The sequence below is a fragment of the Leptosomus discolor genome, chromosome 15, assembly GCF_034619465.1.
Source record: "Leptosomus discolor isolate bLepDis1 chromosome 15, bLepDis1.hap2, whole genome shotgun sequence".
Lineage (NCBI taxonomy): Eukaryota > Metazoa > Chordata > Aves > Leptosomiformes > Leptosomidae > Leptosomus > Leptosomus discolor.
The window spans coordinates 18,245,699-18,260,762 of NC_141405.1; the positions used below are offsets into that span (position 1 = coordinate 18,245,699).

Consider the following 15,064-nt stretch of genomic DNA (forward strand, 5'->3'; position numbering starts at 1 on the left):
CTCTCTAGCTAATCAAAAGGGAGTCTGAGAGCTGAACAATTACAGCACATAAGTACTTGCAGAGGAGAAAAACAACAGGAACCAAGAGGCTCTTTAATTTAGTGGAGAAAGGCATGAAAAAAACCCCAGCAACTGGAAACTGAAGCCAAATGCAAATGTGGAATTATGTGCATGTTTTTAACAAGATGGTGAAGAACTGGATGCAATTCTCCAACTCAGTGTGCCTTCACATCCACACAGGGAAGTGTTCCTGGAGATGTGCTTTAGCTGGACACAGGCTGCTTTCAGCAGAGTGAACGAACCCCCACGGTGGCCTTAGGCAGGAGGTGACTTAGTGACCCCTCAACCTATCTCATTTCTTCATTGGACTAATTAAGGCTCAGGGACAGAGGCCTTTCCTTCATGCCTTTCATCAGCAGAACTGGCTCTTGAGACTCACCACAAATTGTCACCTTGCTACTTCATGCATGGGAAGCAGAAGATGGCTGGTGCCCGAGCAGAGACTCAGGATGATGCCTCAATTTTGCCTGCCCATTAATCCCTGCAAATGGTGCACAGCCATACCTATCCCTCCCCCTGAGCAAAGCTGTGGTCCAATGACTGGGGACTGGAGTCACCCGCCCTGACTGGAAGCTCCCCCAGCACTTGCTGTAGACAGTGCAAGAGGCACAGCTGAAAGCCTGGAAGAAGAGAGCAACTCTTAGGCACGAGGGAGAGCACAGAACAGAAACCCCCCTTTGATGAGACTGGAGCAGACATTGAAACCAGACGAGAGGAAACAGCAGTCACCTGTGTTTTCCAGGAGGTACTTGAGCGAGCACTCAACGGCGGTGAAGAACCCATCCAGGACTATCTCATCCAAATAATCCACATAGGCCTTCCAGGCTTCAGATGCTGGGTCTGCAAGTAAGAGGCTCTGGTTTTCCTGGAAGAAAAAGAAGATGCCTTCAAATACAGTGGGGCTGAGTCCATCTTGCAAGACAGCTGCCCACAGCTAAGGACTGATGCCAATGAGCACACGGGTACCAGCCCTGTGGAGGGATGGGAAACCCGATAGATGGATGTTGCTGCTGGTGGCATGGCCACAATTTGCTCCTTCTGTCAAGGGCTGCTTTGTCATCTGAAACAACTCAAAGTAAGTGCAAGGTAAGAATGGAGTGCAGAAGCAGCTTAGCAGCTCTGTGACATGTTCTGCTCCATCTTCTCTGAGGCCACAGGGCTCAAGGCTGCTTTGCACGCCTGGGGCAGGGAGCACTCAGGGGTTTCAAAGGCTCATCCCAATGCATGAAGACCCAGCCCTGGTGGCCCATATAGTGTCACCTTGAGTGGATGAGGCCTTCAAGGTGGACTGCTTACACCTCTGCCCTACAAACGGTCATCTCAAGACCAGAGAACCTTTAAATTCAAGACAGGATTTTTAAATCAAACATGTACAAACAGATAAAGGTTGGGATTAGAAGACAAAGCATTGGCTAACCTCAGCTTATCATGTTCCCTCCCTCCAGGCAAGCTCCCAGTCAGGAAGTTCAGGGTTTTCTGGGTCACAGCAGAGACCCATCCTTTCTGGGTTTCCTCTTTCCATTCCCACAAGCCAGGCTGCATACCCACTCCCTGCACCGCCCAGAAGCATCCCAGGCTCTGCTGTGATCCTGTCCCCTGCCTTGCTATGCCCTCTGAGTACTCCTTCCCCTAAGCCTGCCAGGGGCTCTCATCACAGGCACAGTCTCAAAAAAGACAAGGTCCAGCTTGCAGTGAGCAGGAATCAATACACACTGTCTGTTGCTGGGGGTCAACATTGGCAGCATTTCATGTGTGGGGGTCACAGCAGAGGGTGCCGGTCCCAGAGCTGACACAGCAGCTTGGCACCTCTGAGATAGCGTGGCATTGCCAGTTGGGCTTGAGCCAACCCAAAATTGCTGCTCCCCGACTTGATATGTCATAACTGGGTGATTAAACTCTCGACAGAGCAAGGCAGGGCTCTGGCCCCTTGCAGACTCACCCTGGCTACATTTTGCCGACAGGAGAGAAAGAGGAACTTCATAAGAAGGAACGCTCTGGGAACACCCATCTGTAAGCACCGCCCTCTCTTCATCGTTCCCTGTCCTTGTATTTGATAAAGTCCCCTTGTTGCTGAGCCTTTACTCCAGAGGCCTCAGCCTGGCGAAAGAAGGGCAATGAAAGTCAACATCTAACTGTCCTGCCTTCGCCTGTTGGTGCATGTACCCAAACCCTCGCTGCGCTTCTCTCAGCGGCCTCAAGACTCACTTGCCCCCAGGAAGACTTGATCAACCAAGAGAAGCTCAACAGACAGCTCTTGGGGCATGGGGACACCCCATTTTGACCCATGGAGCCTTTCCCCCCTCAGGACCTTCATGCTGCTTTGCAGTTGGTCCTGCCCCTGTGAGCAGCATTGGTGGTGCCACCACACGAGTAGTACCAGCCCCCCTGCCATGACCACAGCCCCATATTCTCTTTGGCCAATCTAGCAAGTGCCCTGGTCTTCTGGGTGGTAGCTGGAGGTGGCAGAGCCTGTCACAGCTGCGGCAGCAGAATAGCATGGGCACAGTAAAACCCTCACCGTGGGTTCAGCGTGCAGAGAGGCACAGGGCTGACTGCAGACAGCAAGGTAAGGCGAGCAACAAGAGCTCAGTGTCCCAGAGAGGGTCAGCTGGCTCTCTCCAGAGTCCAAGGCCAGATGGTGACACTCAGGACAGGGCTGGATCCAAAATCCATCTCCCTCCAGGCCAAGGTGCTGTCCCTGACATACATAACACCTTGCTCTGGGCAGGTGAGGAACAGAACTTTGGGCTTTCTCCTGGCCTGCAAAGAGGACTCTCGGCTCTGGCAAAGCCACTGGAAAGCGCCGAGGTTTTGGCCAGCAGCTTTTTTCTCCTGTCACTCAGTTTCTCCCTGGACTGTCAGTGTCACCTCCTGCTCCCACAGCAGGACGAGCCTGAACCAGAAAGGTCAGCCACAGCCAGCTGCCTCTTTATTTTCAGGTAAAGATTTCGGAGGGGCATTTTTCCTCTGAGCAGGATCCCAAAGCCTGATGCACGACCCCCCTCTAGTGGCTCCACCACAGCCAAGCCCGGGGGCCAGACCCCTCCGCTGGGCTGCAGCCGCTCCCGTTCCTGCCCCGAACTGGGTGCCCAGCAGTGCCCAGCCAGCAGCCCTGCACCACGCAGCCACACCAGCTCACTGCTCAAAGCTATCGTTAGTTAACGTTGGGCAAGATTTTCAAATGCGTTGAGTTCATTTTAAGGTGAAACAGCTCTGGACATTTTCAACAGATTGGAGAGACACTCGGAGCCTATGAAGAGCCAACAAACCGCTGGGGAAGGTCCCCCCTCACCTTCACCAGTGAATGAATCCTCTGCCCTGACTCTCTGACAAGGTTGTAACGTCTTTCCAGGCGGTCCTGGCAATCCTCTAGGCTTAGCAGCGATTCCCTTTTGCAATCTTTCCTCTCAAATATGGGCGACACCCACGATCGCACGACGGTCTGGATTTCCTCAACGTTGTTTTTGGCTTTCTGTATCCTCTGCTCGAGGTCGTGGACACCGTTCATTACCACGGAGATGTGATCCCAGACACCTGGTAAAAAATCAGATGATTGACCACATGTTTTCAGAGCTGCTGGGCCAAACTCTTGTGCACCCTCCTTAAGGCCAGCCTCTGGCATTTTCCCTACGGTCTCATGTATTTCTCACCCATCACTAACACAAGAGCCTTACCGCCTCAACCAACAGAGCCACTTCTAGCTCCCTCCTACCCCAAGAAGCCATGGTACGGACAGCCACAGGCTCTGCTTTCTGCCAGGAGTATCAACACCGTAGCGATGTCTGACAGCTCCTGCTTCCCTCTACCCAGGTTTGATGTCCCACTGACTGCTACCAGAGAGCGCAGCACAGGGAGGATGAGTACAAGATGCTGAGTGTCCCTGACACCATCACTAGAGCAGGTACCCATAACCCTCACACATGGGCTGTGCTAGCTCCAGGTACCAGAGAGGGCTGCATTTAGATGCAGGGAACTTAGGGTTCATCTGCAGGAAAATCCATCTTTACTGTGCAACGGCGAGAGAGTTTTTCACACGAGGACTTCTGCTTTGCATGTTCCCGCGGGATGACACTTGTTCCCGTTCATAGCACAAGCCTGATGACATAAATACATATTCACCCGTAAGCAGTTTGCTTTCACCAAGAGGAAACAAATTGTCTTCATCCAGTCTGCTCTGCAGTTAAAACTGATGAAGCAAGAACGCTGATCAAATCATTCCAAAGTCACAGTGCACAAAACCCACCTCTAGCTGCAGTATTTCATCTTCATGGGAAAGATAATGAGGCGGCCCTGGCTCTCAGTGGGACAAGTCCACCGCAGTGCCAGATGGCTGGGCCCAAGGCTCCTACTCCCTGCACAACTGGGTGAGAAAGCAGTGCCTGGGGGACACAGGCACCCAACGGGTCACTTGGGCTGGCACAGGTGGGCCGGCACAGGCAGCGAGCAGATGCTTCAACCCCAGACTTCCCAGCTCTCGCAAACCCAAATTTTGCCATCTCCTTGGCAGCACTGCCTATAGGGCAGCCTTTCCTCCCCAAAATCCCAGGTTGAACCTGAAGGGAGCAGGATCCTGTCCACAACCCCAGCAAATCATGGAAAGGAGCAGGCGAGCTGGGGGCTGCTCTCCATTGCCACGGCGCTGGCTCAGCTGAAGCGTCCCCTGGCCTGCTGGGAACTGCAGTTGGGAACCAGGTGCCAGAGGCTGGGCACATGGGGAATCTGATGAAGCCCAAGTGCACGTGCTCTTCCCCCCAACACAGAGCTAGCTCACCCTCCATCTTCCAGTTCAGTGTTTCTTCTGCCTCGTGCAGCTTCAAGTCAATGTCCCGCAGCTGCCCCTGTATTAGAGGGTATTCGACCTCCAGGACTGTCTTCAGGACCTTATTGTATCTGTTCACCATCAGCTCCAAGTTGGCCACCATCTGCCGGTATGATTCCTTGGAGGAATAGATTTCTGCTGCCATTGGTGGGACGGCTCCCATCTGGCTGCCAGAGAGGTAGCTCACCTCCCTCAGCACCGAAACTAGCTGAAAGAACAAGGCAGAGAGACGAACATGGGACAACCCTCCCCACTTACCCGGTGGGCACTCTACAATCAAGTCTGAGCACCTTAGAGGTTTCCTGCTGTTTATTCACAAAGCAGCAAGCTCTGAAAAGTGCCTGGACACCTCCTAGTCCATGACATCTGCCTCCCATTGATCTTTCCCTCTGGTTTTCTTCCCAATCAGACAGCTCTGTTAAATACCCAGCCAGCAAACTTTATGCAGCTTCTAAAAGCCATGATGATCTATGGTCCTCTCAGCTATCCTCATCAGCAGGGTATTTCAGCAATACTGTGCCTGCAAGTTGAGCTTTGCAGTTCTCTAAGTGAAAGATGGCTCCAGTTCTGTTGGTTTGCTGGGCTGATGGGTGTATTAAAAAAAAAATATTAAAAAACTAAAATACTATGGCCTTAAATCCAATGATTCAAATCCTCCTGTGGCCGCCTTCCACCAAAGACTGCTGCTGGAGATTTCTCCCAGCCCAACCAAAAGCATTCAGTGCCAGTGCGTGTTCGAGTTGTGGCGGGACCAGACTGAGGGGGATTATTAAACTATAAACCGAAGTATATATGAGTCCCTGCAACAAAGGGAGCAGTGAGGTCTTCCAGTGCAATATATCATTTCTAGGACTAAAACTCTTTGCTCAGTTTAGAGGCTAGTTAAAGGTAAAATGCTCCCGGAACTGCACATGTCGTCAGGGTGACAGAAATTCAGTACTTTGTAGGGGCAATGGCAGGGGTGAGGACCACTCCACTCTGCAGCTGGGCTTGGGGTGCAGCTCCCTAAATATCAGCTTTTCTTTACATTGGCAGATTGTATCATCCCTTGCTGTGAAGAGGTGGGGAAGAAATCTCTCTTCCCATCCTGTTCATGCCCTCCGGTTCCAGTTTCCTGCCCCTATTTTTGATAGGAAAACCGGAAAGCTACATGTATGAACAGAAGCAGGTGAAGCCACAAGCACAGGAATTGCATGGCCAGCAGCCTTTGTCACTGCCCTGGGTGTCAGGGAGGGGTTACTGAAACCTCTCCACCACTGCCTGATGTTAGCCCAAACCCACCATCCAGCAGAACTGGTCAAGGCACCTGGGAAGACTCTCCCGTTGAAGTGACAGCAAAGGGGAGACACAGGCAATGCAAGTCACGCAGAATCACAGAACGTCAGGGGTTGGAAAGGACCTCAAAAGATCACCCAGTCCAATCCCCCTGCCAGAGCAGGACCACCCAGAGCAGGTCACACAGGAACGTGTCCAGGCAGGTTTTGAATATCTCCAGAGGAGACCCCACAGCCTCTCTGGGCAGCCTGTGCCAGGGCTCTGCCACCCTCACAGGTAAAAAGTTTTTCCCTATGTTCATGTGGAACCTCCCGTGCTCCAGCTGGCACCCGTTGCCCCTCGTCCTGTCATTGGACATCACCGAGAAGAGCCCGGCTCTGTCCTCCTGACCTCTACCCTTTAGATATTTATAAGTGTTGATAAGGTCCCCTCTCAGTCTTCTCGAGGCTAAAGAGCCCCAGGTCTCTCAGCCGTTCCTCGTAGGAGAGATGCTCCAGCCCCCTCATCATCATAGCAGCCCTCCACTGGACTCTCCAGTAGCTCCCTGGCCCTCTTGAACGGAGGGGCCCAGCACTGGACACACTATTCCAGATGGGGTCTCACCAGGGCAGAGCAGAGGGGGAGGAGAACCTCCCTTGACCTACTGACCACAGCCCTTCTGATACACCCCAGGATGCCACTGGCCTTCTGGGCCACCAGGGCACATTGCTGGCTCATGGTCACCCTGCTGCCCACCAGGACCCCCAGGTCCCTTTGCCCTACGCTGCTCTCCAACAGCTCAGTCTCCAGCCTAGACTGGGACATGGGGTTGTCCTTTCCCAGAGGCAAGACTCGACCCTGGCCCTTGTTGCAGTTCATTCAATGTCTCCCCCCCGGCTCTCCAGCCTGTCCAGGTCTCGCTGAATGGCAGCACAGCCCCCTGGGGTGGCAGCCACCCCTCCCAGTTTTGTGCCATCAGCAAACTTGCTGACAGTGCACTCTGTTCCCTCGTCCAGGTCATTGATGAATACGTTGAATAGTCCTGGTCCCAGTACTGTTCAAGGAAGATAAGTCAGGAAGATAAGTTGTAACAGACTCAAAGTACCTACAATACTAAAGTGACAATGAACACGATGACAAGAAGAGGAAAGAAGGGGTGAAGAAGGGTGCAGAGGGCGCTCTGGAAGGGTGGACAAAGAAGGATGGGGTGGGAGCAAAGCGAAAACCGGAGGACTGAAGGAGCAAGAGGGCAAGCAGAATAAAATGAAGCCCCTCTCCTTTCTGTGCACTGGAGTGTCTGGGATATCCACACCATGGGGTCAAGGGTGTCTTTCCCTCTTTCCCTCTCCTCCATGGAAGGTGAGCTCTGGAAGACTCTGCTGAAGGCTTGCAAATACATCCTCCCTCTAGGCAAAACGAGGTGCTCCTATCTATTCTGGAGGGCATGAACAGGTTACTAAACAGGCACTTGGGGACATCAGGCAGTCCTCAGCATGGAAAGCTGAGAAGAGCACAGTAGAAGCACTCAGAGACTGGAGCTGAGAACAGGCATGCTCAGCACATCACAGGCTGCAAATCCTGTCACCAGGGTGAACAGTGGAAAACACTCCCTGGGACCTTTTGGCTCCCACCTTAGCAAGGAGCTGGCAAGGAGACAGACAAATCCTTTGACTGAGGGCCAAGCTTGAACGAGCTTTATAACCCGAACGCTTTCCTTTAACAGCAGCATGTCCCGGGGAACAGGGGAAGTGTTCAATGCCAACGTTCCCCAGGCCCCCAAGATTCAGTGCCTTCCCAGCAAATGGCTCCCACCAGGCCTCAGAAGCTCTCAGTCCACCTATGCATGCTACTGGCTTGGACCCCTGCTTCTGCTTTGGTTGAGGTAGATGGGCAAAACTCGCTGTGCTGGAGACTTGCTGTAGGGGAGCTCTAGGGGACAGAGAAAAGATCTGAAATCTACTGCAAACCTCATGCACCGCAATAAAGGAAATCCAACAGCCACAACATTGGAGTAACCAACCAAACCTTTCCTGGGATTTTACCCCCTTCAGGAAACTCAGATTTCAGGTACACGCAACACGAACCCAGCTCTGTAGATGATGCCCCAAAACTCCCCACACCAGTATCGAATCTGGTCTGGAGATGCTGACACCAGCTAAAAACATCTGGCTACTCAGGGACTTTCTGCCACAGGCTTTAATTAGAATTTGCTCTGCTTAATCTGTAATCCTGATATTTTACCAGGAGTTAGAGCCCACAAAGAGAATAGTAAATTCATGTTACCCATCACAAAAGGGGTTCCACAGACCTCAGCAGAACAGGTCTAGTACCAGTCCCACCAGACCTCCTGCACATGGTGGGGCACAGCTTGCAGACAAGCCCACAGGCAGGCAGGAAAGCTAACTGGCAGCAGTTTTTACCTGGGGATCAAAGTTGACTGTGATCAGTTTGGTTTCTGGATCTTGCCGGATGAGTGGTTGAGTAAGGTTGTACTGGGATTTTTCAGAGACTGTCTGGGACCAGTCTGCATAGAGCTTTTCCTGATACCTGCCAGAAAAAAAAAAAAAAAAACAAACATCCACCATACAGCTACCAAGCCAGCAGACCAAGACATACAACCACATGAAAGCCAAGTCCATTTCTGACGCCTGAAGAACATGAAGGAATATTAAAACCCCATCCATGCCATCTCCATACATGACATGTCTTCAAAGACAAATGACCAAAAGCCAGTGACAGAATCAGGTCAAGAGGGCAAAGATTTCTCAAGAACCATTTTCAGCAAAGGATTCAGATTCAGAGACAGACTTCCAAAAGCATTTAGCCTAAAGTAATAGATAAGCAGCTACTGGGCATTTCCGAAGTGTCTAAGCAGGATGGGTGCCTAAAACCATACAAATGCTGGGGATGGATGCAGTTGCCCTTACTTCCCTCAGTCTCACTGCAGAGAGACTATCAGCCTCAGGGAAATTCAGCTCTTTGAGAGCTCAGTGACACCACTGGGGCTGGAAACACAGAGGGCTGAATAGGGGTCCTGGTATCTCACAAGTCGTGAACGGTCCCAACCACTCAAGCAACAAAGTCTCTTCTGAATCATGTTGTCACCTGAGCACCTTGGGAAATGTCACCCAGAAAACACCATCTCTGTTCAAGTCACCCAGTCTGTTGGTCTGCTCCCTTCTGAAAGGCTGTACCATGATTATTCAGCCTTTGTTCTGGTAATCAGGAATGGGGCTCCCTCCAACTGCCCTGCGGTACCTAGCAGCCAGATATCTCAACTTCCTTCATCGCTGATGGAGAGCAGGCCCCGCAGAGGTACCTTCTTCCTGGGGAGATAGCTTTTCCCAAGGGAAAGCTCAGAGCAACCAGTTCAGATTTAACTTCAAACATTAAGAGACTAAGCCAGAGGCAACGAATCCCACTCCAGATTGTGGAATATACACACTGCAGCCGCTGTAAATACACGCTGTGAACGGGCAGAAGTGGATTGGGACTTGTGGTCAGCTCGGGTTTTCTGCCACAGCAGCTTCTACATTCAACAGAAGCTTGTTCCAACGTTTCTGCTAGGCTGCACAGCCCCCGTTCCTCCCGTGAAAACTGCTCATTTCAAGACACCACAGAAAGACTGCAGTATGTAACAACAGGATTCATCCTCCTCTCTTATCAGAAAATACCCTCTGGCTTAGCAAGAGACATTCCCAGGCCCTGGGCTGGCAAATGTGCTTGAAGGTGACTTAGGGGAAGAGAACGTTTTTTCATACAGTTACAGCCTTACCTGAGCCACCACGTACCTGTCGAGCAGCTGGATTATTTCTTCATACTTCTGTACCACTCTTCTTCCTTCAGCAGAGTCCAAGCAGCTGGTAGCACAACAGACAAGCTCAGCATTACGTTTAGCTCCGCGAGGCTGTGGTCTGTATTCACCCTTTCCTAAGATCACCCACCAGTTCGCAGGCAGACTCTGACTGGAGACCCTGGATTTCACCCCCGTCACATCACCCAAAATCATTTCGGTGCACAAAGGCTACCCAAGCCCCAGTGCGCTCTGTCTCGGGTGGTTGCCACCTGCAGAGTGGGAACCGCATCCTTGCGGGGAGAAGGAGGGCGCAGGGCTGCGAGAGGAACACTGGACTCTTTAACACACCTAACGCTCCCGGTTTCACACTCTGTATTTGCACAGAGCACGACAACTTCTGCTTACCAGCCAGCACTCGCTGAGACCAAAAAGGCTCAGAAGGAAGCAGCAAGTGGCTCCTGGCCGATGCAGCTCTTTGTGGTGCCAAATTCGTACCTCTTAAACCGTAAGGGCGGGAAGAGCAAAAGCATCCTAGAGGGTGGGAGACAAAGCCCTGGCCACACTACCTGGGCTGTACGACTGCCTCCGAACCCAGGGCGGGCAGCCAGCCAGAGTAATTCTTATAAGGCCATCTCCCCACTGTTTAACCTGCAATATCCAAGTTTTCCTGAAAACGGTTGTTGATTTTGGAGAACATTCTGACAAAACCTGAATTAACTTAAACAAAACCAAGCGAAGGGAGTGCCTGAGCAGTCACCACTGGGCAAGTGCTGATCAAACCTTCTGGAAGTAAACAAGTTCTCTAAGCAAACCACAGGAAAACCCTCTTGATTTTTCCTTTTTAATCCCTTTTCCCTTTCAAGTTGCACGTAGGAAACAGCATCACATCACCCCTGCTGGAGGGCATGTTATTAACTGTTCTGAACGGAGGAAAGAAAATCAATGCAAAATGCAGATCTGAGCCGTTCTTCACGGTTTACAAAATTTGCCATTCAGATTCAAACCAGACGTGAAAACTTGGGCTCTGCGCTGGGAACGGTCCAAGAGCTGGTTTCATTGCACTGATGTCTTTGCTGCTGTAGAATAACTGGGCACTGAAGGACACTCAATGGCAATACACAGTGAGAGAAGGCTACAAACATTCCACAGTGATGGAGAAGCCTTGTTTTGGTCAAGTGCACTAAAAAAGTGGATCCAATTGTAAAAAAGTGGATCCATTTACTCAGAATCCTGCCCAGCACAAGTAAAGTTATTCCTGTGAGCTACAAGGTGTGGTCCCTGGAGCACCTTCAGTTGTCCTAAGTCCCACGCTGCTTTGCTTACAGGGCTCTTAGATGCTGTCTCATGCGGTGCCATGAGATATGGCAGCTGCAAGCGTTGGGTCACACTTCTCCAAGACCACCCAAAATAACGAGCATGCAGGTGATAAGCGTTCCAGCCCCAGTTCCTTCCCTTGACCTTGGAAGATTGCTCCTTCGTTTAATGCTGAGAAAGTTGCCTTCTGCCAGTGCCCAGCAAAGTCCTCATCTGTTCACCAACCTGGAAACTCAGCTCCACCAAACCATCTTAGGTAAGCCCAGTCCAACACCTCTCTGCCTTTCACAGCTTGGATGATGCCAGAACCAGGGCTTGCAGCTGAGGGTTGGGCTGCTCCCAGGGAGGTCCTGGAGAACATGCTGAGTGGGATCACAGTGGGAAAGGTTCTGATGCCTCTCTCAATTGCAGCCTATGACTGTCTGAAGGCTGAATAGCCCATGTACTATCCCACTGTGCCTCTTAACTACTTCAAAACAAATCCAATTAATGAGTTTCTTGAAAGGAAAAATGATTGCAGGGAAGCTGAATAGCACCAATGCAATCACTTCACACCTCTTTGACTAAGAATTATTTCAGCTATAACCATTGGATAATGTTCAACACAGAAAGAAAATCAGATTGATTAGAGAAAGGATATCAAGATGGTCATAAAGTAACTTAGCTGGAACGGACACGCACAGATGTGGGATGTGCCTGAAGCGACCAAATGGCACCTGGATTCGTGCTCGCAGCTCCCGAGCCCAGCCCAGCGCTCCAGCTACCGGTGGCATGTTCTTGTGCACAGGGGGGGATCCTGGGGAGGGCACATTGAGACAGCATTTGACTGAACGCTGCACTTGTAACCCCAAAGATACACCAACAGAAACTCATCTGCACAGAACTGCTCTGATTTCCCAGCTTCCTTCCTTAAATACAACATCTGCTACAAGGATGCAGGTCTGTGACCAGGGCATGCCTCCTAGTGCCTCTGGACCTCGAACACGGACCTGAGATCAAAGGAGAAGCCCAGCACACGTTGGAAAGAGCTGATAAGAGGCATCCTTTGGCTGGGATACATTCCCTGCTGATGTAGGGATTTCTGACAAGGAGCAAGTTCTGACCATCTTCTCTAACACCCACAGAACAACACCCCCGAAATTCACAACAAATGATGGACTTGTCCTCCGTGAATGTCCTCATTCCCTTTGTTAACCTGCACTGGTTCCAGCAGTGCTGCCTCTTCTGGACTTGCCTGGTTCCAATACAGCCTTTGTGAGGCAAGTAAATGGGTTGCTGTTCAAAAACACACCCTAGTCCTAATAATGCGATAGGAGTCCACCCATTCCCTCCTGTACCAACGTTCACAGGAAATAATAAACCTGGAAAGGGCTGATTAAACCCTTGGTTACAAAGTCCCACTCTCATACTTTGCATTTACAGCATTACAAGGGAAACACCATAAATTCATATTGGGGAGCACATGAGTGGGTTTGCAAGTCCCACGGGGCTTTCAAGGCAGTGCACAGATGTGGAGAGAAACCCCTTGTCACAGCCTTGCTGGGGGAAAAGCTCCGCACGTGTCTTCATTCCCATATCCCGTATACACATTTTAAAAAGGATATTTTCTTCCCCCCAGCAGATTATTTGCTTTAATACTAAGAACAGAGCTTTCCCAGGCATTTCCATTTCCACTAGGAGCTATAGAAGCTGCAAACATTTACAATTTGGGAAGCTTTGGTTTCCTTAGAAAAAGCAAATTATTTTCCCCCCAAAATTAATCTAAATCCAATTCCCTGTAAAATCAATTTTACTCAGCACATGCCACCCACCGAGCTCTAGCTCTGCCTGGATGTGCCTGGAGTAGATCAGCCTAGCATGGTCCAAGACACTGTTGAACATGCTGATGAGGACAGAGTATTTGTCAGCAGCAGCTGCAGCAATTACTGGTCGCTCCAAAAGGCTCCCAAACATGTCCAGCACCTGTGAAGGTGAAGAAGCAGGGAAAGAAAGGGGAAAAAATTCACAACCCTGACTTCTGCAGAGAGACCCCCTGGGGTCTTCCTTACTAGCCTGGATGCTCCATCTTCCTGACCAGCCCAGATGTCTGTGCTGATGGGGACTTTGGTAATTTTTCTTTACTCTGCTTTTCCAAGTAGTCCCTCCCTTTGTTAGAGTTGTTCAGACTTTTTCTATGGGTGAACAATATTCCAACTGTCATTCTTCAAACGCCTCAAAATTTGCTATTTTTTCCAAAACCTTAGAAAGATAAATACTACCACATTCTACAGCCTCTTCTGCAAACACTTATATAGAAATTTTTCAGAAAATACCACCTACTTTTTCTGCAAGATAGATTAATCGGTAAACAAAAAAGCCTTGTTTCTAGAAAACCTCAGTTTCCAAAATTGAAATTCATCCATGTATTAACAATATTAACGAACTGATATTAACAATAATCACCTGGTTTTTAACAGTGGCTCTCACCAGGGAATCATAGAAAAAGCATAATTTCCTCCAGCTCAGAGACAGACGCAAGTAAAACTCCTGGCATCTGAAAGCCTGATACGAATAATTTCTTTGACTGCCTTTTCTAGAGCTGAACAAAGGTCTATCCTGTTTATGTCTTAATGGGAAGAGCAGAAATACTCCCAAAGCCTTCAGCAAACACATTGCTGCCAGCTCCAAGGCTCGACGGTTTTCGCACGGGAACCACAAGCCTGAGCATCACTAACCAAGAGCAGCCCAAAAGCTACAAGTCTTATTGTCCCACTGTCCATTCCCTTCAGCAAACAGCAGCCCTCTGTGCCTGTAGCTACAGCACTGCCTGGCCTCCTCCGTGCGGCCCTCGCCAAGGCAAACCACAGGCACCCTGACTTCCCTCCTACGAAAGAGAAGGGACATGACAGACAAACCTTGAAGGCGTGCTCCACGTCTGAGGCATCATGGAACGCCTGGATGAAAACAGTGCCCAGCCGCCGGTCGATGTCTTCTACTTTCTGCTGGAAATCAAAGGCGTCTTGCTCAAACTCCTGTGGGAAGGGCAAAAGAGCGAGCTGTGAGCCTGTGAGACAGCACCAAGAAGGTGCCTGCAGCCTCCTGATCCAGATATCCTTCCTCTTATTCACCATGACTTAAACCACTCCTCTGGACAACATTCAGCCATTGCAGCATGGCAAAGCCCCGTGGAGACTGAGGACACTTCCAGACTGTCCCACGGCTGAGATCATGGCCCTCCGGATGGATTCTTTGGTCCCAAGGGCTTCCCACAGTCTAACAAGCACTAACTTCAGCCCAGAGGCAAGACGGACAATTTCCGCACCCTCCCCCCAGTCACTTGGCCTGAAGACTACACCATCATCCAGAAAACCCACAGATGCACCTGCTGAGTTCCAGATGCAATCCACCAAGACAAGCCTGTGGTTTTGATTGTGACTTGTAAGTGGGGCAACAACAGAGGCAGTTTCAAAACAGTGGCACAGGTTGTCCAGAGAGGTTGTGGAGTCTCCAGCCTTGGACGTGTTCAAACTTGGAGATATTTAACCTGACTGGACACAGTCTTGCTCTAGCTGAGCCTGCTTTGAGCAGGGAAGATGGACTAGGTGATAGCCAAAGGTCCTTTCCAACCTCAACAGTTCTGTGTTTCTGTAATTCCCACCATCTTCTGGCACTGCCTTTCTTGCTCTGATTGTAATAAACCCTTTGAAGTTCAAGCATAAAATCTAGGTTTGTTTTCCTCCAAGTAAAAGAGCCCAAATCAAAGACTGAACTTGACAAACTGGGAGACTGCAGCCCTTCTGTCCTAGCTTGGACAAAGCCACTAAAAATTAGGCCATGTGTCT

At 50.4% G+C, this 15,064-nt stretch overlaps 1 protein-coding gene across 1 annotated transcript in view; it reads right to left on the bottom strand.

The window, feature by feature from the left end:
* DNAH9 (dynein axonemal heavy chain 9) overlaps positions 1–15,064 on the bottom strand; it is a 204,454-nt gene that overhangs the window by 175,187 nt on the left and 14,203 nt on the right. Inside the window, exons 10-17 of the mRNA XM_086473546.1 lie at positions 14,138–14,254; positions 13,055–13,205; positions 11,925–12,039; positions 9,925–9,993; positions 8,554–8,680; positions 4,832–5,087; positions 3,353–3,594; positions 790–925 (exon numbers count right to left, since the gene is read on the bottom strand). Of these exons, the coding sequence (XP_086329672.1) occupies positions 790–925; positions 3,353–3,594; positions 4,832–5,087; positions 8,554–8,680; positions 9,925–9,993; positions 11,925–12,039; positions 13,055–13,205; positions 14,138–14,254 (1,213 nt within the window). The remainder of the gene's footprint in view (positions 1–789; positions 926–3,352; positions 3,595–4,831; positions 5,088–8,553; positions 8,681–9,924; positions 9,994–11,924; positions 12,040–13,054; positions 13,206–14,137; positions 14,255–15,064) is intronic.